The 27,500-nt window shown below is 40.1% G+C and overlaps 2 protein-coding genes across 4 annotated transcripts in view; one reads left to right on the top strand and one right to left on the bottom strand.

The window, feature by feature from the left end:
* Window positions 1–508: 508 nt before the first annotated feature.
* On the top strand, window positions 509–24,688 carry shcbp1 (SHC SH2-domain binding protein 1). Of its 2 annotated transcripts, none has more exons than XM_073464686.1 (13): window positions 509–810; window positions 4,868–5,089; window positions 5,191–5,306; window positions 9,196–9,404; window positions 9,530–9,625; window positions 9,719–9,949; window positions 10,045–10,222; window positions 12,581–12,701; window positions 19,316–19,447; window positions 19,711–19,829; window positions 21,832–21,918; window positions 23,157–23,295; window positions 23,784–24,688. In XM_073464686.1, the coding sequence occupies exons 1-13, from the start codon at window positions 642–644 to the stop codon at window positions 24,041–24,043; spliced, it is 2,079 nt and encodes a 692-aa protein (XP_073320787.1). In that variant the 5' UTR covers window positions 509–641; the 3' UTR covers window positions 24,044–24,688. The 2 variants fall into 2 exon arrangements, with proteins under 2 accessions (XP_073320787.1, XP_073320786.1); XM_073464685.1 differs by having other exon boundaries at window positions 545–810; window positions 23,787–24,143.
* Window positions 24,689–26,537: 1,849 nt separating this feature from the next.
* spg21 (SPG21 abhydrolase domain containing, maspardin) overlaps window positions 26,538–27,500 on the bottom strand; it is a 20,263-nt gene continuing 19,300 nt past the window's right edge. For both annotated transcript variants that reach the window (XM_073464319.1, XM_073464320.1), the window contains exon 9: window positions 26,538–27,299. In XM_073464319.1, coding sequence (XP_073320420.1) covers window positions 27,174–27,299 — 126 coding nt within the window. In that variant the 3' untranslated portion in view covers window positions 26,538–27,173. The remainder of the gene's footprint in view (window positions 27,300–27,500) is intronic.

The raw sequence follows: 27,500 nt of genomic DNA, 5'->3' as shown, positions 1-27,500 counted from the left end.
ACTTCTATCTGCTGCTTTGTGTAAATAAAAAACGCACCTGAGTAGAAAATTAGGCATTAATCCAAATTTAGGAAGTTATCAGTGTTCAAAGTGCTGATATTACCACTATCTTTAACATTAGCATGTTTTCCAGAGATCTGCTTCATTACACAAAGTTCTTCAGAGAATTATGTTGGGGAAGATTCTTAGTCATCCAGGTCCAGAGGAGGTGATTCAAGATTCAAAGAATCAGCTACTCTCCAACTTAAACAAGGAGAGTTTTCCTTATATAGAGAGAGGTGAAGAGTCACGAAGAAGTAATAATAATTTACGTTCTTAAGAGACTCGATGCTGGTGGTAGAATTTAAAAATAGGGTAAATGAACATCATGTTATACACTTTTGTACAGTAGGTGGCGGTATGCACCTTAAAGTTGTTCTCGATCCGCCATTAAACCGAGAGAAGAAGAAGAAGGGGCGGGACATCCGCGATTTTAATGTAACGTCCCTGCATCTTGCCGGGAGATTTTGAAAGTAGCTGGGTGTAAACTGTTACGGCTGCCGAGTGTTTGTTTGTCAAACTGACACAACATTTTACCGCCACTGGCTTTTAGTCCATTACAATATATTTGGCGACGTAGTCAGTAGTAGGCCCACTTTTACATGGAACAAGAAGCACGGGAAACCCCTTCTGCTGGAGCGAGGGAAGCTGGAGCCGAGATGACCGAAGTCGCGGTGTTTGATTTGGAGTCCTACGTCAACGTTGAACTCGACATGAAAGAGGACGACAGCACTTCTAAAGTGGGGCAGAATGTGTCCGCTATAAGTCAAGGTCTGTGACAGCTTCTTTCCTATAGTTTTCGCTGTTGGGGAAAATCCAGGTTATGTGGGCCTAACTAAATTCCAATGTAGTTTGTAGGTCATTGTGTGTTTAAAAGTTTGGTTTTCCTGCATTAAAGCGTCCCCAGCAAACCATTGAACGTTCCGGGAACGTCTCACGTTTTCTGGACCCACCGGAGCGTGTCTGGGTCGGTGTTCTGGATAGTTTTCTTACCATTCCGCCAACGTTCGCAGGACGGTAGAAAGACAAGACCGATACTAAGCCTACCAAACAATTAAATAATGGTAACAACGTAAAAGTGGTCTAAATTTATTGAAATAATGTGATATTGTTATTATAAAATAACGATATAATCCAGCATTGTGATTGTTACTCATTGGTTTCACACATTACACTGAAAACACAGGGCCAACTGTCACCACGGTTCAGTGCAACAATCCCTCCCACCCTAAAGTCCAAATGAGTCGTGCCAAATCGGCACCATCTGGAACAAATGACAGTGAAACACACAATGATCAGAATGTTAGATGGTTGTTCATCAAATACAGTGTCTATAAAAGGTATTCACCCTCTTGGATGTTTTCCACTTTTATTGCTTTTATAAATGGAATCAGGCCTAATGAACAAAAAGAAAAATACAAAAAAACCCTCTTAATGTCAAGATGAAAACAGATTTCTACAAAGTAATGTCAATTAATTAAAAATATATAATGTAAAATAAGTGATTGCATGAGTACTCAGCCCTTTTTAAGTCAGTATTTAGTAGATGCACCTTTGGCCTCAATCACAGCACTGAGTCTGTGTGGACCCGTCTCAATCAGGCTCAAGCTTGTCAGGTTGCACAGGGAGTTTCAAGTCCAGCCACAAATTCCAGTGTTTCCCCTAGGATGGAGTAGTTGCAGCGGAGGTGTCACACATGCACACATTTTTTGTGTGTCTGTGTGTCTGCTGGCAGCAGAGGGACTCATAAAGGAAGTACATAAAGTACATGTGAGGTGTGATGAGCCAGTCTTTTAAACTCATCTGAACATTTCAATCTCCACTGGAAAATCAAATATCACCTTTGGAGGGGACAACTTCATGAAATTTTCTCAAGAGCAACTTGAAGAGGACACCATGTGTAGTGGTGTAACTCAAACACTCCAACACCCAGCCATATAAGAAAAATGACACTGCAAACACTAGTAGTTGTGTTTACAGTGACATCCTTTTTTTTTTTTGTTTCACTGTATGTATTGTTTTTACACCAAACCATACCAATATCTGTCTTGTCGAGCCAGGGGGAGTAATTCCTCTCTGACCGCCAAGATGGGTCAAAGCCTGTCTTTCTGTGCTTGCCGGTGTGTGGTACTGTGTCAGTGCTGGGGAGGCAAATAATTTTTTCCAGGATGTGGGGTTGTAGGGGGTTGAGCTGTTCTGCTCACTGTCAGGTCTTTATCTGTAAACAACAGTAATACTGCACTAATGACTATGCGCTTTACATGTATTAGACAAGTTAAACATAACAGTCTGTCTTTAATTATGAGGTTGATGCTTTGTAACAGTATAGTTTAATTCATAAACCTTCAGAACAGAATTAAAATTGCAATGCATGTTGGTGTATGAGCATCTCTATATTTATATATTATCTGTGCACATAGTAAAACGACTTCTGCATAGGGAGGTGATAAAAATTTGATTTGATTTATAAGAACAGCACTTGATTGGTACTCTATCAGCCAAAAACCTGAGTTTAACTATCAGAAATTGTGTGAAAGGAAAAAACATCAGATTGGGGGCTGGACGGACGGACTAGAATCAGCATTAGGAGTAATATTCAATCACACTTCAACAGCAAAACAAAGCTGGCTTTTGATGTAAGTTTTTTTTTGTTTGTTTTTTTATCTCATTGTACATACTGTTTTTACACCAAACCTTACCTATATCTGTCTTTTAGAGCCAGGAGGAGTAACTCCTCTCTGACAACCAAGACAGGTCAAAGCCCGCTTTCAGTGCTCTCTGGTGTTTGGAACTGTGTCAATGCATGGGGCAGGGCTAGCGTCCCTCTCCTCAGCAGTGGAGGAGATACATCCTGGCCACTGGTTCCAGGTTCAGGTTCAATAACGATAGGTTGGCTGACAGCATTTGGAGTTGCTACGCAATTGAAAAATGCCGATATTTTTGCCTGGTTTTCTCTCTGGGGCCAACGTTTGTTCATTTGGTTTTGCAATTGCATGGCAGGGGAAACACTGAAATTTGTACATATATACACAAAAACAAGTTTGTCATGCTTTTAAAGGCATAAAGGAATAGTTCACTCTAGAACGAAATTCAGTCATTATCGACTCACCCTCATGCTGATGAGAAGTCCGGTGTAGTTTCTTATTCCTACGTGCTCACAGCGACCGAGCAACACACAAACACAAGAGGGATCTGCCTGCACTAGTGATTTGAAACTTTGAAACTCACAGCTGGATGTAAATACCGGTGTGTATCTATCGCAAATTCTGTTGTAAAAAAGGCACTCTGCTAAGACTTTATGCACTTTGTTCAGTGTTTTATTTCAGTTTGTGTCAAATTCTGTGAAACTGACACCAAATTTCAGTGAATGAATAGAGAAATCATGCACACCTTTTTACAGGCGTTTTGTATTCTTCAGTTAGACAGATATCGTGATGTCGTTACATGATTGTCTTGCAATTAGGGATGCAACGATTCTAGATTTTGATGGTACTTGTAGTCTAAGGAAAAATGTTGGTTTCATGGTTTCAAGATTATAATGCATTAATTTATTTCACAATGCTAGTGATGTATAAAATAATGAGTGTTTTTAATGAGAAGTTTTATTGTATTATATTTTAATGTCCCCACAACATTTCTTTGTTGGCTTTTGTTTTTAACAGTTGCTGCCTTTCAAAACAGAAATACTACTGTAACCAACTAATACAGTACAAAATAATAAATAAAAAAATAAACAAAAAGTCTTTATATCTCTTTGGAATTAAATATGAGCTACCTCTGTGAATGTCCATGTCAGTATTTCCCTTTTGAATAAAACAAATGGAGTCAAAGGCTGCAGGACACAATGTCTGCAATGCATCAGGGCTCTTTGGATCAACTAGGCTATATTACGAGCATGATCAACTATCGATCTACTACTCTTGTCAGATCAACTATATAACAAAATTGTTTTGTATTTTCAGTTTGTGTATTTTCTCTACATTTCTGTTGGACCTGAGTAGAGAACTTGTTAAACATGGTGGAAAAAATTATGTAGTTGGTTTTTGATTTTAACAGTTTACCTCCCTTTGAAACATAAATAATACAGTAATGGTGAAAATAAATAACAGTGAAAATACATTATAAGAAACAAAGTCTATATCTCCTTGGAAATAAATATTAGCTTGATATTAGCTAAGTATTTTATATTCTATTATATTCCCTTCTGCTTTCTTGCCATTGGTTTACGTTGCACAGAAGGCCCAAATCTCACCACTACTTTGTTGATTGTGACACGTTTATATTTTATTCCCTCCCGACTCAGTGTTTCATTAAGTAACTTGCCACTAAAGTTATTATTTTTTAAATTTGTTAATACTTGGTGTATTACCTTCACTTGAGCATGTATAGCTGGATGGTGATCTCGAATTTGTTGCAGTAAATTTAAGGTGTTGAACCCTTTAGCTTTGGCAGGTTGGACAATGGGACATCAACGCACATTGCATTATACAATTCTGGTTATATGAGAATAATTAAACTGATCTTGAAGCTGATCTTATTAAAGAGCATTTTTGAAATATCAGATAAGATATGTCAACCAATCATAGGTTTGAGCAAGTTAATGTTATCTTTGTTGGTTGGCACAGTTTGCTATACAGCAGTTACAACTGGTGGTTAGTGGATGTAAATATCTACTAATAACTATTCTCCTATTCTAATGCCTATTCCCACCGAAGAAAGAAAAGTAAAAAACAAAGATTTTCTGCAGCTGTTTCATCACACTCCTCTCTACACCCCCCCACCCCCCACACCCCCCCCCCCACCCCACCCCACCCCATCCCCCAAATAGCACTGTTTCAGAATGAAGTGGAGGACCAAGATGAGAGTGAAAGTGATGGTGATGGTGATGATGATGGCAGTAGCACAGATCACTTTAACACTGAAAAGTCTGCTACTCGGCTGCAGAGATGTGAGCATCATGCAGGTGTGAATTCAAGTCTTCCTGACACCTTCGAGACCAGCCACCTGCTGTTCTATGAGAGGTTCAAGGCGTACCAGGACTACATGCTTGGTAACTATGGACATACACATATTACATATTTGGATGCATTATAATAATAATAATCCTCCTGATTCATTATACATTGTATATTTGTATGTATTCATGTGTAGGGGACTGTAAGCCCTCCGAGGTAAAGGCCTTCACAGCAGATTACTTGGAAAAGGTGTTGGAGACAAGTGATTGGTTAGCTCAGTGGTCTACTGATGTCTTTGATGTTCTGGTGGAGGTGAGACCAACTTTCATAGATGTCTACATTAATATTTTAAATGTACTTCACTCCTGAGTCAAAACTGGGATTTGGAGGAACATGTATTTGCCCAGTTCTTCTGCATTAGCCCACAGACCTAATTTACCCTACATGGTTTTTGACCAATATTTGCATTTGAGTTTAAGATAAGTTCCTCAGCAGTTACATCTTTTAAGCTAAATGTCCAGATTCTATTTGGAGGAAGTTGAGATTATTAACTCACTGGGGGTAGAATGTGGGGGTGTCTTCACAAATCAATACTTGATTGTCTAACAGTGTCTTGAAAACAATGTTTAAATCAAAATTTGATCTGAATTGTAACCTTAAAAAGTAAAGTGAAATTGAATCATGGATTTTGACAATCGTGACATCTCTAGTTGGATAAGTGATGGAAACAATAAGCGGGCGAAAACTTAACTATTTTTTTCTTTCTATTTATTAAATCTGTTAGGCATCAGAGTTGCACAGCGTTCCAAGGCAAATAATCATACTCTTTATTGTTAACTCATCCATACAAATACATTTGGGATTAAATGCCACCTCCCATGAGCATATGGTTTATCAATGAAACAGGTGGACCCTTGATCGTGCAAGGAATAAAATATGCAAAATAAAACACAAGATTTAAACTGAACAAATCTGTGCATAACATAACAGTGAAAGACACAAAAACTGTAAGGTAAAAAAGATATATAGATTTTAAGATAATACAGACTACAACAGAGAAGTAAGATAAAGACAATGTAGCTGTAACCAAGACAGTTTGAAAGGACAATATAAATGGTAGGGTTGAGAATATAATCTTTTACTCTTTAACAGCAGATCTTTTTTTGTAAATATAGTGACTGATTTTGAAGTGTGTGGTTTTTCCAGAGAGTGGGTCAGCACTATGGGTGGGGAGGAGGCAGCAAGGAGTTGAGTAGTCTGATGTCTGAGGAAGAAAGCTGTTGCATAGTCTGGTATTTGTGGCCTAGATGCTCCGGTACCTTTTAGATGAGGCGGGAGGGATCTGCGATGATGGCAGTTGGACAGCAGGTACAAAATCTGTGACATTGCTCTGTGACTTGTGTGAGGGAGGTTCTGAAGATCTTCTCAGCTGTCCTGTACGATAAAGCAAGTTGCCTCAATATTTTTTCGTTATCTTCAATAAGCCTAACAACCAAATCACACTAAGCAGTCACACAACTGTGGTTATCAACTCAAAAGTCAACTGAAGTTTCCCATTCTAGCCATGAGTGGGTTGCCATAAAGAGGAGTACTTGCAGCATAAAACCAATTGCAAACATGGGCAAATCTACAAACACACAATCCGGGTTTAAAGCAACAATGTTGCAGCTGCCAAATGCAGAGGGGACAATTGGCAAAAAATCCCAGACTGTGCAAAAATAGATTAAAGTGACAGTTTGGGGATTTTGATGTGGGGTCGTATGAGGTACTTATTGCTTGTCGGTGTATTACCTGCAGTAGATGACCATCCGTCAGAGTGGAGAAGAAGCAAGAAGCAGTGCATTGTACTGCTGAAACTACTAGCAGCAAGATGTATTTTAGCCTAAAAAAAGTCCCACCTAAAATATATAAATCCACTTAAATGTGCACTATGTTTTTCTTTGGCACTACATTACCTCAACTGTACAACGTCCATATTCCTATGCACAAGCAGAATGTACTGCCAAAGGCAAAACAATTCTTTAGACATGGTGGTAACAAGAGGAATTTACTAATGACTTTTAATACCTGGTCAATCTCCTGGTTAAGGGGACCAGTGGGGAGAAAGTTGAGAAGTATGTAAAAGAAAGGAGAGACATTCAACAATGCCAATTTATTGGGCTCAAATTGTGAAATAGTGGTTAAGGGGGCATAAGACAAACAGTGCATCCGGAAAGTATTCACAGCGCTTCACTTTTTCCACATTTTGTTACAGCCTTATTCCAAAATGGATTAAATTCATTTTTTTCCTCAAAATTCTACACACAATACCCCATAATGACAAAGTGAAAAAGTCTTACATTTTTGCAACTTTATTAAAAATAAGGAATGAAAATATAACATGTACATAAGTATTCACAGCCTTTGCTCAATACTTTGTTGAAGCACCTTTGGCACCAATTACAGCCTCAAGTCTTTTTGAGTATGATGCTACAAGCTTGACACACCCATTTTTGGGCAGTTTCTCCCATTTTTCTTTGCAGGACCACTCAAGCTCCATCAGGTTGGAGGGGGAGCGTTGGTGCACAGCCATTTTCAGATCTCTCCAGAGATGTTCAATCAGGTTCAAGTCAGGGCTCTGGCTGGGCCACTTAAGGACATTCGCAGAGTTGTCCCGTAGCCACTCTGTTATCTTGGCTGTGTGCTTAGGGTCGTTGTCTTGTTGGAAGATGAACCTTCGCCCCAGTCTGAGGTCCAGAGCTCTCTGGAGCAGGTTTTCATCAAAGATGTCTCTGGACATTGCTGCATTAATCTTTCCCTCGATCCTGACTAGTTTCCCAGTTCCTGCCGTTGAAAAACATCCCCACAGCATGATGCTGCCACCACCATGCTTCACTGTAGGGATGGTATTGGCCAGGTGATGAGCGATGCCTGTTTCCTCCAGACATGACGCTTGGCATTCAGGCCAAAGAGTTCAACCTTTGTTTCATCAGACCAGAGAATTTTGTTTCTCACGGTCTGAGAGTCCTTCATGTGCCTTTTGGCAAACTCCAGTCGGGCTGTCATGTGGCTTTTACTGAGGAGTGGCTTCCGTCTGGCCCCTCTACCATATAGGCCTGATTGGTGGAGTGCTGCAGAGATGGTTGTCCTTCTAGAAGGTTCTCCTCTCTCCACAGAGAAACGCTGGAGCTCTGTCAGAGTGACCATTGGGTGCTTGGTCACCTCCCTGACTAAGGCCCTTCTCCCCCGATCGCTCAGTTTGGCTGGGTGGCCAGCTCTAGAAGTGTCCTGGTGGTTCCAAACGTTTTCCATTTACAAATGATGGAGGCCACTGTGCTCATTGGGACCTTCAATGCTGCAGAAATCTTTCTGTACCCTTCCCCAGATCTGTGCCTTGATACAATCCTATCTCGGAGGCCTACAGACAATTCCTTGGACTTCATGGCTTGATTTGTGCTCTGACATGCACTGTCAACTGTGGGACCTTATATAGACAGGTGTGTGCCTTTCCAAATCATGTCCCATAAACTGAATTTACCACAGGTGGACTCCAATCAAGTTGTAGAAACCTCTCAAGGATGATCAGTGGAAACAGGATGCACCTGAGCTCAATTTTAAGTGTCATGGCAAAGGCTGTGAATACTTATGTACATGTGATTTTTTCATTTTTTATTTTTAATACATTTGCAAAGATTTCAAACAAACTTCCTTCACATTGTCATCATGGGGTATTGTTTGTAGAATTTTGAGGAAAATAATGAATTTAATCCATTTAGGAATAAGGCTGTAACCTAACAAAATGTGGAAAAAATGAAGCACTGTGAATACTTTCTGGATGCACTGTAATTTTCACAAATGGATTGGCCACCAGAGAGTCCAGACCTTAACCCGACTGAGAACCTGGACCTGCTCCAGAGTAGGGCCAAGCCAGGCCCGCCCTGCCTCCAAGCGGGCTGTGACTTTAACCACGAATTGAAATTATTTTCAAAAAGATATTTGGCAAATAGTGTGCCTCATCAACATTGTCAGCAAATGACAAAGAAAAATATGAAATGGCATAAACATACCAAAATACGCTGGAGGAGGGTTTTGAATATTTGTATATACTGTATGTATATGCAGCATGAAGGGGCTACAACTTGCGTCTAATTTCGCAACCCTGTGTTAAGTTAAATGACAAGTAAATGACCGTAATTTATTCACCAGCTGCTAATGATTTCAGGTGCGTGATGTGGATTTTAAAAATCTGAAGGCGTGTGTGGAGCTGGTGCTGCCCCTCCAGTGTGACACCAGAGGCTGTGAACTCAATGAGGATGCCATGAAGTCTCTGCTGGATGCCACTCAACACAAAGTCCCCCTGCAGGAGCTCCAGGTGGTCTACGACGAGTCAGGGGACTTTGATCAGACTGCCCTTGCTCTTGAGCACCTCAGGTGGAACTCTCCTGAACTGATTCTGTGCTTGAAGCACGCATTTTGTTTCTCCATATTTTTAAATGGTTTCATAAAGGTTACTGCTCACTTAGGATTTATTTTTCTCTTTTCTCTTGTATCTGTAGGTTTTTCTATAAACACATCTGGAGACTGTGGGATGAGGAAGATGAAGATGATGATTTTGACTACTTTGTTCGTTGTGTGGAGCCTCGTCTCAGGCTGTGAGTAAACCTTGTTTCAGGCTGATGTCATGTCATATTCATTAGTGTTGGTTCATCCCCATGAATCCTAATTGAAAATATTTCTTACCTCAGCTACTATGACATCTTAGAGGGCAGAGTCCCAGCAGGCCTGGTGACAGAGTATCAGTCTTTACTGGAAAACTGCTCCCAGTGCTTTAAGCAGTTCTCATTGGTGCGCAGCAGCCTCAGCACTGACTCGGACTCAGAGCTGGATAATGTGTCCATGGTGGAGGGCCTGAAGCTCTACGACCAGCTGGAGATGTTGAAACGCAAGCTGCACATCATCGAGAACCCCCTGTTGAGGTAGGAGATGTGTTGAGATTCTCCGACTCCAAATGCCGTGCATCCACCTTCTGTAAATATCTTCATCACCCTTATCCCCGTCACCTCCTCTTCAGGTATGTACTAGGCTGCAAAGGAAATAACAGACAGCAGTGCGTGCAGAGCCGTGGGATAAGGGCATCAGGCATGAAGGTAGTCCACGTGGTCACAGTGTCCTGCACCAACATCCAGCTCCAGTCTCTCCTCAGTGACAGACTGCTACCTTTGTGCTCCTCTGAAGATACTAGGATTCAGGTCAGTGCCTCACACACAGTTAATAATAACGTGGCCGGGCTGCAGTACGCAGGTCCATTTTGATCTGGTCCCTGTTTGGCAAAACACCTAAATTCATTAAGCTCCAACACTCAAAAATCTCTGAAAGAACCCCACCTTCTTATGTCTCCTTCTGATTTTTATTGGGAATAATCAATGTACAAACATTTAGATGACAGCTTCTCATGTTTAACCAGGTTTCTCAGTTTCACCAGTTAAAACCATAAACATAAGCAGGAGCAGAGTACATCAGCTGCAGTTCATGAACATTATAAAATACACAAAATAAAATGTCAAAAATAGACCAAAATATTGGCTCCAACAAACCAATCAGCGATGGGTTGAGCCTATCACTGATAGACTATATATTTGTCCAGTCGCCCAACCCTAGTCCACGCCAAAGGCCATTTCTCTCTCCCACAGAAACCACTGCTCCTGCACTGCCTGAAACCCCTGGTTTGGAGTCGAGCCTTTACTTCCGTAACTTATGTGCTGCACTATGTAACAGGCGTTATATAAATATATATATATATATTTATACATATATTATAAAATATATATATACTACACTCAGTCAGCAGACATACATTTGCTACTGTGATGTAGAGAAATTGCAAAGTTAAAACGTTATACTTCAATCAAATAAAAGTTACAAAATAATAATTTACCACTTTGAAATGTCCTGCTCCAGTCTTGGTTGCGAAGGTGGTTCGGTATCAGAACCAGCCTCGAACATGTATGGCTGTACCGCAGCCATGGTTACCAGCTGTAGCAGCGTTATTTTGTATCACATTACTTTGCTCAGCATGACCCGCCCTACTCTGCCTCTGATTGGCCACATCCTATCCGTTAAGTAATGTGCATGTACAGCTCTCACCAAATATTGAACAGAGGCAAGATGTCTCACTCCGTAGCTAAAACGGAGTGTTCATGACACAATGTGAAAAGGGGTTATGCAGCAATGCACCATATGAGAAAAATAATGTTTTTATTAAATAATATTATATATATGAAATAAAAGTACAACATTGAAGTATGTTAACCTATTTTACTAGGACCCCCAAATAAAAGTATGAACCTGAAAATGTGCATAATATGACCTTTCAGGGAAATTAGAATAATTCTTCTTGGGAAAATAGTATACAGTCAGAATATCTTTGAAAAGTGGGATTCCAGCTCCAAAACTATATTTAGCAAGATCTGTGGCACTCACTTTATACAGGACCAAATCACTTCTAGATGTGATCAAACTTTTTTGAAACAACACAAAATCAAAATATGGTTGCAAGAAAATGAAAACTAGTGGATATATACATTTTTGACAATGAAAGGTTTGTTTGGGTAAACATGATTTATTGGCATATAATTATTTTACTGTAAACATTCTGGAACAACAATTTACATGAAGACATGTTGCAAAGTATCATAAGGGTTTTATGGATGTTTAGTACAAATTTTAACTTAGAGTACACAGACTAAAATTAAAACAGTATTTTCGTACAGCTGTACTAGTACTACTGCTTGGTCCCATGAATTTAAAAGAAGTTTTAACTTTTTTTCTAGAATAAACATGACATTAACTGGGAGGGCTTAGATGAGTTGGTATGGAATGATTCTTTTGTTAGTTTGTCCTGAGGGTGGTGCCAGAGGGAAGGAAACAATGTCATCCAAAATCATTGTTACCCCTTTTCGACCACAGCCAACCAAGTGCTGGTTCTGAGTGGGTGCTAGTGCTGGTTTGAAGTTGATTCAACAGTAAACTTTTTAAGAACCTATTTGTTATTCCTTGGGCATGAGAGCCACCGTAGAGTTGCATCATTCTGTCACTGTAATGCATTTCCAATTTCCCAGCATTGCTAGAAACGACTATGGCGGACTACATCGACTCTTTACAAGTGTTGCTCCTGGCTTTGCATGCCTACATTGGCATCCAAACATGACTGATCCTCATACTACCGTTGATTAGTAAAAATAATTAAAATCTTTTTTTTAATTGTCCCATGGATAAGTCAGCAAAACGCTACACTACCTCTGGTTTTTAAAAACGGCAGTCATAAGCGGTTTTAGTTTTAGTTAGTTTAGCTATTCTCTGTTCTAGACTAGCAAAGTGTTGATGCCACTCTGGAACCAGTTTTCCTGGCTGGGAGCCAGTTCTTTGGCTGTTGAAACGCAAAGAACTGGTTCCGGAGCACTGGCTCTGAACCAGCACCTGAAGCACCTTGGTTGAAAACGAGGGTGAACACTAACTACTGGCGCTCTCAGTCTCAGCTACAACCTATAACGCACTTACAAACAGTGGGTGAGTTCAAGCTGTCTGACTCTCCTAAACTGTGTTTTTAGTTCCATACAGACCCAGTCGCTGCGGTGGATTCATGCCATCAGGGTGATGTGGTCATTGTTCTTCCAGGGATCTACAATGTCAGCAGCGCCATCTTCCTTCCAGACTCCATCAGCATAGAGGGTAAAAAGCTTTCATTTTGTTTCCACAAAGACGTAAGATGGATGATCCAGTTTTGCAGATGGTTGTCACAAATGAGTCAGTACCTAGTAGTAAATATATCAATCCCCATTTGTTAAATGAGCTGATGACAGTGTTATAATGCTCTTCTCAGTCATTATCAAGCCAGTCTCTGAAATTTGCTGTTTTACTCACTAGCTGGGTCGACTGCTAGATGAATACCACTAGCCAAGCATATTTTTTACTGGCCAAAATAATAAATTACTTTTTATGTGTTTCATATACATTCATTTCAGTATTTCATTGAGATAGTAGGGTATACATGTCTTCTGATGCAGCCACCTCTCTCTGTTGGAAGTAACCACTCTGTAGTCTTGTATGTCTCGCCCACACCACTATCTGATTGGTTACACGCCACAAGTCACACTAGCCCTTCTCACAAAGAGACTCTGCATTATCGGCGCAGCGTAAGCTCGCCATTTCTCCGCCTTTGTTTGTTCACACTGAACCAAGCAGCGCTGGCATAAAGCCGCACCAGTGTGTCAATTCATTCAGCACGCTGCCGCAGCAGAACCACAAGAGGCGTGACGGTACACGTCATGACTCTCACACAGTGATTTTTTTCAATAGTTCCCAGAGACAGTAACTACAACAACACAATAGTGGAAGGCGACAAAGCCATGGTGAGTAAAGTTTTTTGCTCTAAATCACGTCACATAATCACCGCCATTCAACTGCGGGAGCCGCCTGGCTCTGCTGCTGGGGACAGACGCTGTTTGTCGGGCAGAAATGTGACGAAGAGTCGGTAGGACAGACAGGATGACAAACACTTTTACACGTATGGATTAGGGGTGTAATGGTTCACCAAACCCACGATTCGGTTCGAACTTCGGTTTTTGACTCACGGTTTGGTTCAAACCTCGGTTTTTAAAAACATAGGCCTACTGAAAAACCTTTTGGAAAACTTCCAGAAAGAAAATGTCTTGGATTTTTATTTAAGGATTGTTGCATTGCAATATCAAGAACATGAACATTACTTAAGTTATATTAACTTAACCAAGTATAACACTTCTCTTTAGACCAGTCCACAATACAAAAAAAAAATAAAAAACACTTCTATTAATCTCTTAACTATCCAGGAATACAAAATAAACATTTGTCTATTTGTAAATAAGTTCAAAAGAGTAATAGGCTACATTTGCATCACAAAACCGTTGTCCACGAAAAAGTCAGACCTCACAATCGCTAGGCGCTATTTTCTCTCCCTTCGTATCACTGTGCACTGCAGCCTGTTGACAGCTGTGCACGTTTCCGTCACCTGCTTCACGGTGTTTACTGCTCAGATAGTTAACGTAAACATGTCTGACTATGACACAAGTGATGATGATGATCCCTTTTAGCACAGAGCCAAGGGGATACCTTTGTGAACCTGAATATCAAGATGCCGAACTTCGTCAGCTGGAGTTTAGAGTAGATTTTCCCTAGAGGATTATTTTAATTTCCCCTGAAACTTTTGCGTGTGGAAAGGGTTGATACTCATTGCATAGTATGCAAAAAGGTCTGAGTTTCATTGTTGTTAAGGTCACTTGAGTCATTGACCTACCCAGCCATCATTTGAGTTTTTAGGGTGAGGGTTTAGTGTTTGAGTACCTCAACTAGGGATGTAACGGTATGAAAATTTCACACCGCGGTAATAGTGATCAAAATTATCACGGTTATCGGTATACCGCGGTATTTTTTAAAATGTCTTCAAAATGTTGGAAAAAAAACTGATACACTGACAAATTGAAATAATTTCACCAAGATTTATATTTAAATAGATTTATTATATATTAAAATAGTCCAAATCCAAAACCTTAACAAAACACTGCAAAATCAACATTAAATAAGTATAAAAGATGTATCAAAAAGTGTGCAAAATAAACCTTAAATACAATAAATAAAAGACGTATCAAAACTGTGCAAAATAAACATTAGATATAGTAAAAAAAAAAATATGTATCAAAACTGCAACATTAATAATTAGTACAGTAGAAAAACAGATCAAAAAAAGTGCAGGTTTAATTTCACATTAAGTAAACTTGTAATTCAAATGAAAGCAACAGTCATGATAACATATTGCACCAATAACAACAAAAGTGTTACTCATGTTAAAATAACACAAAATATGTAAACAAGCACACAGCACAGCACAGTGGGTGTGCTTGTTCTCTCCCTCCCATATCTCCTCAGACGGATGCATGCATCTCTGTTTACTTCAGATTAAAGTGTAAAAATGTCAGCATATTAACTTTTTCTGGTTTAAGGAGGGATCTGTTGGGGGAGACAATGTGTCCGCTGGCACTGAACAGTCTCTCTGATGGCACACTGGTCGCTGGGATGCACAAAAGCTTTCTGGCAATCCTGGCAAGATAAGGCAGCTCTGATGCATGGCCCCTCCACCACACCAGTGGATCGTCTTCTGCTGGAATAGATTGCAGAGAGAGGTAGATCTTGATCTCTTCTCTCACTCTATTTTCTGGGGTGGTTGGAGTGTTGTCCTCTTCACCTCTCTTCTGTCTAGTTGAGGAGATCTTTTTCAACAACCCAGCCAAGCCTTTCCCCTCTGATGCCACTGGGGGGTCGCTGCTGCTTTGTGGTTCCTCTCCAGTGTGTGCAGGTGTCAGCTTTAAAGCTTCCTGGACACAGCTGTCAACAATTGCTGGCTCAGGCTCATCCAAAAAGCTCATTTTGAAGCGGGGATCAATGAAGCAAGCCATTTTCATGACATTCTTTGCCCTCTCTGTGTACCTGCTGTTAAGGTCTTCTCTCATGACCCTTTTCATCTCCTTAGTCAAGGATGAGTTGTCATTATTTTCCACCAGTACCCCACAGGTGATGTGGTCCAGGACAGGCTTGACGGCTGACAGTGTCACTCGTGTCTCTGAGGCAAGTGCATCCGTAAACTTGCTCAGTGGCTCAAAGAGCTGACACACTTGCTCCATGACACTTATGTCAGCATCCTTGGGCATCAGATGCCATACTCCCCTTTCTCCAGCCAGTGTAGCACAGATTGGTTGCTGTTGGCTGAGGAATCGCTCAATCATTTTGTAGGTAGATCCCCACCTGGTGACCACATCATGGATCAGAGCTTTCTGTGGCATGTTAAGGGCAGCTTGCTTTTCTTTCAGAGCCCTCCTTCTCTTCCAGCTCCGTGAAAAGCCTTGGACCAGATGACGGCAGGCCCGAACTGCTGTGTCCACTCTTTGAATTTTCAGAGCCTTTGAGATGGCCAGGTTCAAATTATGGCCAAAGCACCCAAGCCACAGTTCTGGGAAGTCCTCAAAAGCCTTTATAATGTTGGTTGCATTGTCTGTGGTTATGGAGACCAGGTCTGTCTTTTTTATTGCCCATTCCTCCAGCATGTTCGCAAAAAACTCTCTGATGTTTTGAGCTGAGTGATCATCCGGGAAGAACTGGGTTTCCAAGCACTGAGCCTCAAGCTGCCAGTCCGGGGTGAGGTAATGAATGGTGAAGCTGATGTATGGTAGACCAGCTCCACTTTCACTTGTCCACAGGTCAGTTGTTGCAGCAAAAAAATTCCCCTGAGTTAAACTTTTGCATACATCAGCTTTAACCTGATTGTAGAGTTTGGGGATTTCAGTCTTGGAAAAGAAAATCCGTGACGGAACTTTGTAGTGAGGCACAGCAGTTTTCATCAGCCTCAAAAAGCCAGGCCTCTCCACAATTTGGAATGGCATCATATCCTTAGCAATGAAGAAAGAAATGGCTGCATCTAGGTCATTGGCTTTTTGTGATGAGGGCGCGTAAGCAGCCTGTTTTTGAAACGTGTCCTTTAATGTCTGCGTTACGGAAGAAGAATGTGATGTACTGGCAGTAGCACTGGATTGGCCAGCAGACCCTCTCTGTGAAAAAAATGAATAGAAAATGTCATTATTAATTATTACTGTCATTGTTACTTAATACTAAGGGTGCAACCAACAGATCACAAAACTCACAATCTAGATCATATCACTTTTGTGAGAAACAGGTTGGATAATTTTTTAGATCAAAACAAAAAGAATTATTGTTAAATTAATTATGAATACTCTATTTTGGTTCTTATCTCTATCTAGACACTTATATTCACCATTTTATATTATTCTTTATATATAGTCTATTCTACAAATAATAGAGAGTATTATATATTTCTGATATTACTTATATTTATATTGGCTGTCTGTCTCTGTCTGCTTGCTCGTCTGTTGTCAATGGACTCGGTCAGTCTGATTGGTCTAATGGCTGCTGAGCCACAGGTAGACGCTGCTCCGGTGAACGGAGCTCAGATGAAAGTCAGTCATCTCAGTCAGTTTGCATTCACTAACTCAGTCCACCCAGTACGTGTTTGTCTCAAATCCTCCTCACTGCAGCTCTGCATCAATATCAGGGGAATTATCAGGTCGACTTTAAAAAGTGAAATCTACAATTAATAAGCGGTTCAGATAACGTGAAAAAACACGGATCAACTTCGTTCAGTTATACCACTATCTGGTCAGTTTACATTAGTGACAGCAAATTAGACAGAGAAAACTCGACATACACACATCATTCACCTGAGCTTAAGGTTAACTTACCTTGCATTCGCTGAACTGTTGAGGGTGATGGTCGCACAAATGAGTAAATAAATTGGACGTGTTGCCGCCCCTCGCAACCACTTTTTTCTTGCAGCTCCTGCAGATACGGCTGCCATCCTCAACTAGCTGTCCCTGGGCATTCTTATAGTAGCCAAAATATGCCCAGACTTCGGATTTAGTTCGCTTTGAAGGCGGAAAAATGCCTTGAGGGCCGCTATTATCACGTCCTCCCTCAGCCATGTCTTCTTCGCTACATAACAAGCGCACATTGCACGCTGCGCCTGCGTAGGGAGACTTGGATAAAGTATCTCGCGAGTTTTCCACACCGTGGTTATCGACCGCGGCGGTTACCATGGTAATTAAAACTTAAACGGTAACCTTCACCGTCGGGAATTTTACCGTGGTTTACCGTGACACCGGTAACCGTTACATCCCTAACCTCAACTGCATCATAACAGACTGGACACACTGGCTGCGTGAGCAGCACGTGTGCATGGCAGAACTACCTGCTTTTCATTTCAGCATCCATGTTAACAGGTTGGGGAAGACACACTGCCGGCATGGGTAGCACATCTCTCACGCATGTCAAGCGAGGCTACAGCGGCACGTCTAAGATTCAGAGTAAACAGTCATATCAACATCATACCAGTGTTTCACTACAGTTTTTATGTCTGTATCTGTAGAATATGTCACAGACATGAAGAGAATACATACAACAGATGAAGAGCAGTATTTTTCCTGTGCACTCCTTTATCTTTCACCCTTTCTCTCCCTAACTTTCTCCCTCTTTCAACGAAAGGAAAATCACATCATCATATTCAAACCATAGGTCTTCTCTGGCCAATGGTTGTGTACAATGCTGTCCTCAAAGTAGTGTCCTCTCATATTCAGATGTAAGTGGACATGTCAAGTCAGTTAGAACTGAAGAAGGCTCTTGCATAAAAGCTGAAAGGTCTTGAAGAAAGTCCAGTTTCCTCCATATACCACTTAGATACACAATGACTGTGATGATTGATAATCCTCACCAGCTCGGTGTTGATAGGCTATTACTAATGACGTGTAACCAATCAGATAGTGGGGACATTTAGGCCAGGTTCGATAATTGGCCGAACCCTACTACTATATTTGTGAATGAGGTCAGGCAGACCTACAGATAACGTGGGAATGATAGGTCATAAAAGAGTTTGAGTATGTTAACACAGTGGCGCAGTGTTTACCACTGTTGCCTCGCAGCAGGTCTTGGGTTCGAATCTTGGCTGGGGCATGTCCTTTCTGTGTTAAATTTGCATGTTCTCAGTGCTAATTCTCCAGTCAGTGCCCTTTACCAAGGCACTGGCTTGGATCTAGAGTTGGTCTCTGTGCGCTGTACATTGGCTGCCCATTGCACCCTCTGGATGGGTTAAATGCAGAGAACCCATTACACTTCTTTGTACATTGTATGATTGTATGTGATATGACAGATTCTTCTTCTTCACGTGACTACTTTCAGTGAATGTGTTTTGGAATGTCTGTATGTGAAAACAACACAACACAAAACCAACAGTTGCAGATGGTCAGTTTACTTTGTGTATAGACTGATAAACACACTTGCACTTTGACACAATGTGTGTTTTAGTGGTGTTGGACATTGTTGCTCAGATGTGGATGGGTCACTGGCATTTATCTAGTATATACTATTATATATATTATCGAGTATTTGAACTCTTTCTGATATGATCATACTAGTATTTTTAGATGTCTTTAGTTGTTTACATTAATTGTTTATGTGCATTTTTGTTTATAAACTGGCTTGACTGGGATTTTTTTTAGTTCAGTTTTACTGTTAATTGAACCCCTGTGGGAGGAGGGGTTAGATTCAGACTACCTTGGGAGGGTTGAACATGACATTCGTGTCGTGCAGTCTAACAAAACACACACACACCTATTTACTTGAATTGTAGAGCGACTGTGATGACACTGTTCTTTGTTTCTGCCAACTTGGTTCTTGTGTTGTCTGTGTGCCAGGCTTTGGGCTTCCTGATGAGGTAGTGATTGAGAAGAAAAACAAGGGTGGCTCATTTGTGGAGTCTACAGGAGCTGATGTCACGCTGTCCAACATCAAGTTCATCCAACACGATGCAATCGAGGGCATTCTGTGTGAGTGTACAGGAATCCTGTTTGTAGGCAGAATTAGACAAGCCTCCATCACTTTGATGACACCTCACTTGTAAACCTATTTATAATACCATGTTTTTAAAGTGTTTTATTTTTTTAAGTGCAGTGGAGATTGTTCTGGCTATGGGAGACTAGGAAGAGAGACAATGCAAATCATGAATAAATTAATGCATTACTTTTTAAAAAGTAACTGTTAATATTTTTACTCTCTCCTGTTGTGTGTTTTCCTGTTTGGTTTCTGTCAGGTGTGCGTCAGGGGACTCTGAACATGGAGAACTGTGTGCTGCAGTGTGAGACCACCGGAGTTATTGTTCGAACATCTGCCCATCTCACCATGAAAATGTGTGACCTGTACGGCTCCAAGGTGATTGCTTGATTATGCTGATTATGTGTAGCACCATAAGGAATAAGGACTATACAAAATAATATGCATTAAATATATGTATTTTTACATCAGAATAGTAGCAATACTTTGAAGGTAGTTGTTTATAGTGTGTATGGTCCAGGGAAAGAAACTGTTTTTGAGTCTGATCTGTGTTTTGATGGTCATGTGGCACCTGCAAGAGGGCAACAGGACAAACAGGTGAGTGCCAGGATGTAAGGGGTCCATAAGATTGTGATTGGCTCTGCTGAGGCAGCGGGAGATGAAGATGTCGTCCAGTGACGGCAGTGGGCAGCTGATGATTTTCTGTGGGGTGTAGATGACCCCCTGAAAAGCTCTCCTGTCTGCTGCTGAGCAGCCGGCGTACGACACTGACATACAGTATAGGGTTGGGTGATATGTTAAAATTTACAACCGGCCACCATTAGTCCATCAGTCGGCAATTGCCGATAAAGTCATGCGCCAGCATGTGCAGTGGGTGGGGAATACAACATCCTGCTGAGTACGCTATGCTCACACCGAGACGCTCGGTTGTTGATGCTGTTTATATTATTATCATGAGCCTACATGATTGCTGTGTGATTTTTGTGGACCAAATATTTATTCTGTTTGAATAAATCTGCCTTTACTTTACCCTCTGACATCCGCGGTCGTCAATGTGAAAAGATAATTTCACTCAAACATTACAGCCCAAAGTTTAAGGCTACACTTTTTAATAAAGTCAAATCTCCTTGAGATCTTTGAGCTGTAGGCTTATATGCCTCTTTGGCATTTCTGTTCCTCTCCTTAGGTTGGTTCTTGCAATGCTATATAGTGCCCTGTCACCTGACCTGAATGCAGTGTTGTGCACGTTATAAGAAGAGACTGGACTTCACTTGTCATCCAGGGTTTCGGGTTGAGAAAGACCTGGATGCGTTTTTCAACTGTGACATTCTTAGCGCAGCTCTTGATGTAGAACAGTACTGTTTCTGTGTACTCCAAGTCCTGTTGATGAAATGCATACCATTGTGTACTTGCAGAGCAGTCCAGTAGCTGAGAGAGTTCTAGTTTTTGTAGTCATTGTGGTTGGCTTTGTTTTCCTCCCAAGGGGAGTGTATGCTGGGCTAATAAACTTTTCAAAGGTTTATGAATAATTTTTTTGCTGGTCTTTGGAGTTGGCAAGCAAATTCCGTAGAGATGTATCCCGGTATATTGTTGATAACACAGAATCTGAATTTTCTCCCTGTTGGAAAAATTTGCTGTTTGGTTTCCACAACAACAATAGTAATAAACAGAAATAATTATATACAATCAGTTTGTTGATAACTTTAGGATTGTATAATATACACAAAGCCAAATTTAGCCACTCTAAACCTGTTTATAGTTTTTGAAAAGGAAACCAAGCAGTACATTGAAACTATTCCTCACTTAAAAATAAGAAAGCTACAAAAACGTTTAATTTGTGCTCCTTGTTTAATGTTTAATTTATTCTGTTCTGAACTTGTCCTTTTGTGTATTAATGACTGTCTAACTGACTTGTTTTGTATTTGTTGATTAAAGTATGAAAAAAATACAGTCAACAGCTTGTCGGTGAGGTGAGGGAGCAAGAGTCAACTTGAGGCCTATTGTCGAATCGAAATGTAGATGCCGCCCTTGGAATCAAACAAAATAGCAATGCAGACTCACTGTGGTATTCTGCCTCCAGATTCATTTACATGCTACCTCTTATTGACTTTTGACTCTGTCCACTATTTCTACATACAATGAGAAAAACTTATTTCTCTCTTGAAAAGTGGCCATGTTACATTTACCCATGCCTCCAGTTTATTCCTGTCCACCACCTGATGCAGGGACACTTCTGTTGTCAGAGTCAAACATATGTCATACCATGACACAATGATACTGATAATGCATTGAACAGCTGATGGTCAGTTTATTTCCTGTCTTTAATGTAAATGTGACTGTATATGGTCAGTCATGTTGCTGTATGTTGTCATTTCTGTAGGGGGCCGGTGTGGAGATTTACCCTGGTAGTGTTTGCAGTCTGGTTGGTAATGGTATCCATCACTGTAAGGACGGGATACTCATCAAGGTGAGAAAAGACAAAATGACCCCTTTACACATTAGCTGTGTTTGAGAAAAAAAATACTGACTTTAGTACAAAAAATAGTCAAGGTACAAGGTAATTTATTCATCATTATACAACACAGGGTTGCATAACAAAACGGAAGTTCATAAACTACATAAATAACATGCTAAATTACAGAATATATATACAGTTATTTGTATATAAAAATACACGTAGTGCATCTTTTGAATCTGCGTCATGGTGTATATAAACAGCAGGGTCATTCCATGCCAACTCACCCACAATTTTCAACCTTGCCTAGTTAATATCATGGATTTTCTTGAAAAAAAATCTTGTTAAAAGTTCTATTACATTTAGAGAACCTTGCAAAGTCCTATAGCTGTTCTCAAAATACTTTTTAAATTATGAATCTTTGAAGTCTGGTCCTCGGAGCTGAATTTCAACATTCTTTCTGATTCTTGTGTATTCTCAGCCTCACCAACTGCTCATATTTCACTGAACTGGGTTGAAATTTGTCCTGAACATCCAAGAAACAAAGGATAATTTACGACATGTTTTCATTTAGATAGTTTTTGCTGAATTTTTACAGTATACAAATTAAAAAGAGGAAGTTAATGAATATCAACACTTACATGAATAAGTTTCAAGGAAATCTAAATATTTTTTCTTGGGAATATCTACTGTCAAATTAACCCAAAAAGCTCAGCTCTAAAGTTATATTTAGCAAGTGGGACTTTTTTATGCAGGACCAAATAACTCCAAGATGTGACAGAACTACCGTAATACTACAGAGAACCAAATTTGGCTGCCAGAAAGGGAAAACTAGTGGAGATATGAATTTTTGAAAATGACAGATATTTTATTTATGAGTCACACAACGTCCTAACTTTATCGAAATTGGGGTTGTACAGCAGTGGCGTTATGTGTGGTTTTGCCTTTTAAATGAATGTTCATGCCAGTTGAAGGACAAATGAAATGACCTCTGATCATAATGTTACAGTGACAGAAAACTGATCATTGAGCATAATTACCAGAACATGTGTGGTGTTCTAGGCACATCAGATGTTAAATGACCTTCTTTGACAAAATCTAGGAGGTGACTTAAAGGTCACGAGCTGCCCGTAATCATTAACTATGTTTAACAGACCTAAAAGTGGGACTAAAAGTACATAAATGTGCTGTCCTACTCCTGATTTGGTTATTAAATGTGAATATTGTTTTTGTTTGGTGTATGTGTGCAGGACTTTGCTGATGAGCTGGATGTGATGCCGTCCATCACCATGGAGAACAATGTGATCCACAATAATGAAGGCTACGGGGTGATTGTAGTGAAACCAAACAATGGGGAACAACACAGAGTTCCTCTGGACAGATGTGAAGGTAGGTAGCACTCTCAGTCAGATTTAGAGGCATCAGGATATACTGATGATGACAATAAAAATTAATTATTGATATTGATAATACCCAGATGATAATATCATGTAAATAATCCAGCGCCTCTTAAATCATTTCCATGTCTTTCCATTCTCGCTTTGTCATAGTAGGTAGCACTAATGCATCTTAATGCAGGTTGCCATCTGCCATAAAACGCAAAAAAGAAATAGAGGGCACAGTAACTAGCTAGCTGCTACCACTTTGTGTAGCTACTGTCAGAGGAGATGACAAACTAGAGCAAGACACTACCCATATAGATATTGTGATGTTGTTGCTGTAAATCCTTTTGGCCACGATAATTGTGTGATGAAAATCTGATATCATGACAGCCCTAGTCAGAATATAACGTAAGAAATAAAGACATGGGTTAGAATCCGGAGCACGAGGTAGGTTTCTATGTTGCAATTAATGTTGATCAGACATTTTGTTTTTAGAAGACCCCACTGCACCGACCAGCAGCAGCAACTCAGCAGATGTTCAGCCAGAATCTGTAGAGAACAACAACAGCACAGACCGTGGCGTAGACTTCACTTCAAGCAGGAAGTTGCACTTAAGTCGTCAGCTGAGTAGAAACAAGGAATGGTCCTGCAGCCGAGCTGTCCAGGATATGGTGGACCGCCAGATCTTCGTCTCCCTTCAGGGAAACCAATTCAGACGCAACATCATGGGCGACTTCGGCACCTTTTTCTACTGACAGACATCCACACACGCAGAACTTTTCTACTGAGAAGCACAACATAACTAACATGTCTTTTCAGGTCCTTCCACAGTTTGTTTTGGAGCAGTAATTATTTGATGACAGCTTCACATTTTATTTGATTTATTTACCTTGTCATGAAATAAGTATTGCTGTTTCATGTCCACCCATTGCGCAGAACTCAACAAAACTGATTTTCCAGTGAATTGATGCCTACGTTTGAATTTGCACACATGCTTTTATCTTATTTATTTACTTTCAACTCCAGATGCTAAATGTTTAAACATTTTAATGCACTGTTTGGAAACCACTGGTGGAGGGACTTCAGATTTAGTAAATGTTTTACCTTTAAGGTGGTGACTTGCTGAAAGCAGTGTACTGTTGATGATTAAAAATTCACACAAATGAATTTCTTTTATCATTAGTTCATTATGTCACACAGGTGTTTTCAAGGGTTAGGTGTATTTTATGGTTGAGGGAAGTCTACAGGTTGACGAGAGTATAAGTCCTTTGAAAATAACACGGTGGGCTTCCATATTTCAGTTAACTGATGATACAAATGAGCCTTTGGTTTCAACTGCTATTCTTGGAAAATGTTAATTTAACGAACTTGTTGCAGATTAAAGTGTCTGTTGAATCCTTCATTGTGGTGGTGCGGTACAATTCTGTGCATTGTAAAGCATAGCAAGTTACCATGCAAGGTCCTGAGTTCAGTCTTGCTCAAGGACACTTTGAAATGTGGACAGGAGAAGCTGGGGATCAACCCTAGAACAAAAAAATAAGGTTATGGGTTGTAAAACCAAAATGACGAGCTGATAGAGGCCAAAACCCTCGAGAGCTGACAGGTTGCTCATAATGAGAGAATTATCATCCAACTCTACAGTTCCTCTTTCACATTACATGTCATTTGAGCCATTGGTCATATAAATATACATTGATTGAACAACTTTATATAACTTTAATCAAACGAGGGCTAAAACAGGAGATATTGTAGACTTGGAAGATAAGATTGGTATAGTATGAAGGAAACAAACGTGTGAAGCACATCCTGCCATTGTTAACAGGCTGCAAATGATATTAGCAGAATTCAACTTTTAACTGATATCCTGCTAGATGGTGAGTAATATGTGTAAAGAACATGTCTCTGTGTCCCCAAGGCACAGTCACAACACATTCTATGTCTTTATTGCAGGCAGCGATCATTTTTATTGGTTGTGAATGCTGGTGTTAATTAGTATGAATGCTGTCAGCATTTACACTGTTCTTCTGGGATTTATTATAGTTCTGTCTCCCGTATGTTTTGACACCTTTCTCAGACAAGTTTTAAGCTACAGAAACTGTTCAACTATCAAAACGTTCAGCTCGCCTTGGTTATGGCATTTCTATCTGTTATACTTATAATAATAATCAAGCTTTTTCTGTAATATCTTGCCAATTCATTCTTCTGGGGAAATGTTCTTGTTAAGCTTGTTAAGCACACTCAGAAAAAAAAGATTTACAATGGAAGTAAATGAAAAAATCCTGAAATCCTCTTCAATCCCAGGCTACTTTGAACTGCTTCTTCATAGTTTGACCTACAGCCATCATTCAAACTTAAAACAAGTCGCAAGACTTTGCACTCACCCTGTATTTGGCTATTTAAAATCTTAGTTTTTGAAGTATCAGTTTTGGTTTTAAGGTTTTTTCACCCCTGCTTCAGATTTTACAGCGACGAGCACGCCAGCCAACTTCCTCAAAAGCCCAATGTTAATTTTGAGCCTACATTTCTGAAAGACAGCAGACTGCACCAGTTTTGTAAATCGTTGTAATTTGCTCATTTTTGACGCTAAAACAATAAAATAGACATCTCTCTGGCTACTTTTCCTCTCATGATGTTAACGTTTGCAATAGCAGTAAAAGTAGCAGCCACTTTCCTGCTTTAAGTGGTTCCCCCCGATTCTGTCAATGATACAGCAATTTCAATTTCACTGTTCCTCTGTTCTGATTGGTGGACTGATGTTACGCTCTTTATGTTGAGTTTAACTTAATAAATTCAAACCTTGATGTGCTAAATCTAACCTCATCAGCATGCATTGCCTGTGCTGGAGCTCTACCTTGTGGAATATTTTGGTACTGCAGCCAAAATTCACACCGCACTCCTGATTAACGCTCGTAGCAGCACGCTAGCATTTAGCTTATATTCCATTACACCTTATTTTCCGGATATTGCAGAACCGCACCCTTGGAGTGCTGCTGATAATGCAATTATTCTAAATCCTACCGTTCCATTCTGGTAGTGGTAAATAAAGGACACTTTTCAGTTCATTTCCTGGATTACCATGCATTCCTTCTGATCGTGGAAGATTCAGCTGTTGCACTATTCCACCAGCTATTACATGCACCCTGTGCTCTACAGTATGGGCACAAGACTGTGACAAATTTACCACTACTGCTGCATGCAGCAGATCACAGCAGACCTCAATCCTATGCATTTTCTTCAGAAAATACAAAGTTTTATAGTTTTCATTTAATTTTCAATTGAACTGTTAAGAAGCAGCAAATCATAACATCTTAAAGAAAACATCAAGTGACACGTAAACATATTTGGTACAACTTTCAGCTCATAAAAACAGCACTTTCCTCACAGGTCAACTTCCTGCAGAGCAGTGTTCCAAACACTGTCACACGAGAGGAAATAACAAGTGAATTTCAAAATAAACTCTTTCAAAAAAGAAGCAAATGTAATGTCATTGCTTTGCTTTACAGAAACACTTTCAGATATGTCTCTCCATGTCCATCTTTCTGTTAACAGAAAACCTTTTCACTGCTGGATGTGTTAACATTATACATTGAAATGAAAATTTGAGGCAAACAGTTGAGACGGTTTTTAAGTGCAACACTTTACAGATTCATTCTACATAAGGCAGGGTGTTGTATATTTTAAAGCAAAGCAGCAATTTATGTACAAGTCATTATCAAAATATTGCTTCATCTGTCAAATAAAAATATTCTCTGTTGACTCGTGAACTGGCTGTTGAACTCCATAGAAAATCTTTAAGGGCCAGTGAAAAGATGCATTCAGGAGAAGAGTTAAACAAATTGTTAGAAATGGTCAGACGAGATAGCCTGCAGGCAGGTAAACGTTGTCTCAGTGGTTGTCATCAGAGTCCTGGTTACTGCTCAGGTGAGTCTCCTGCACCTCCAGCTCCTCAGTACTCACCATAGCAGGACTGATGGCAGCGTATCTCGTTCCATGGAACTGACGCAAGTGAATCTGTACATAAACAACAAGCAGCATCATAAGAACACCTAAAGACAAAGCTATTAAAACCACGTCACATCAGACACAAAATATTACAATATTCGTGAGTTGGGTAGCTCATTCAACAGTTATGCATCAATGACCTGTCTTTTTGTGACCAGGTTGGTGTCATTTAAATTCTGCCTGGAGCAATAACCTTGTATTTTAAAGTGG

The sequence above is a fragment of the Pagrus major genome, chromosome 4, assembly GCF_040436345.1.
Source record: "Pagrus major chromosome 4, Pma_NU_1.0".
NCBI lineage: Eukaryota > Metazoa > Chordata > Actinopteri > Spariformes > Sparidae > Pagrus > Pagrus major.
This window is presented reverse-complemented; position numbering and strand designations above follow the sequence as displayed.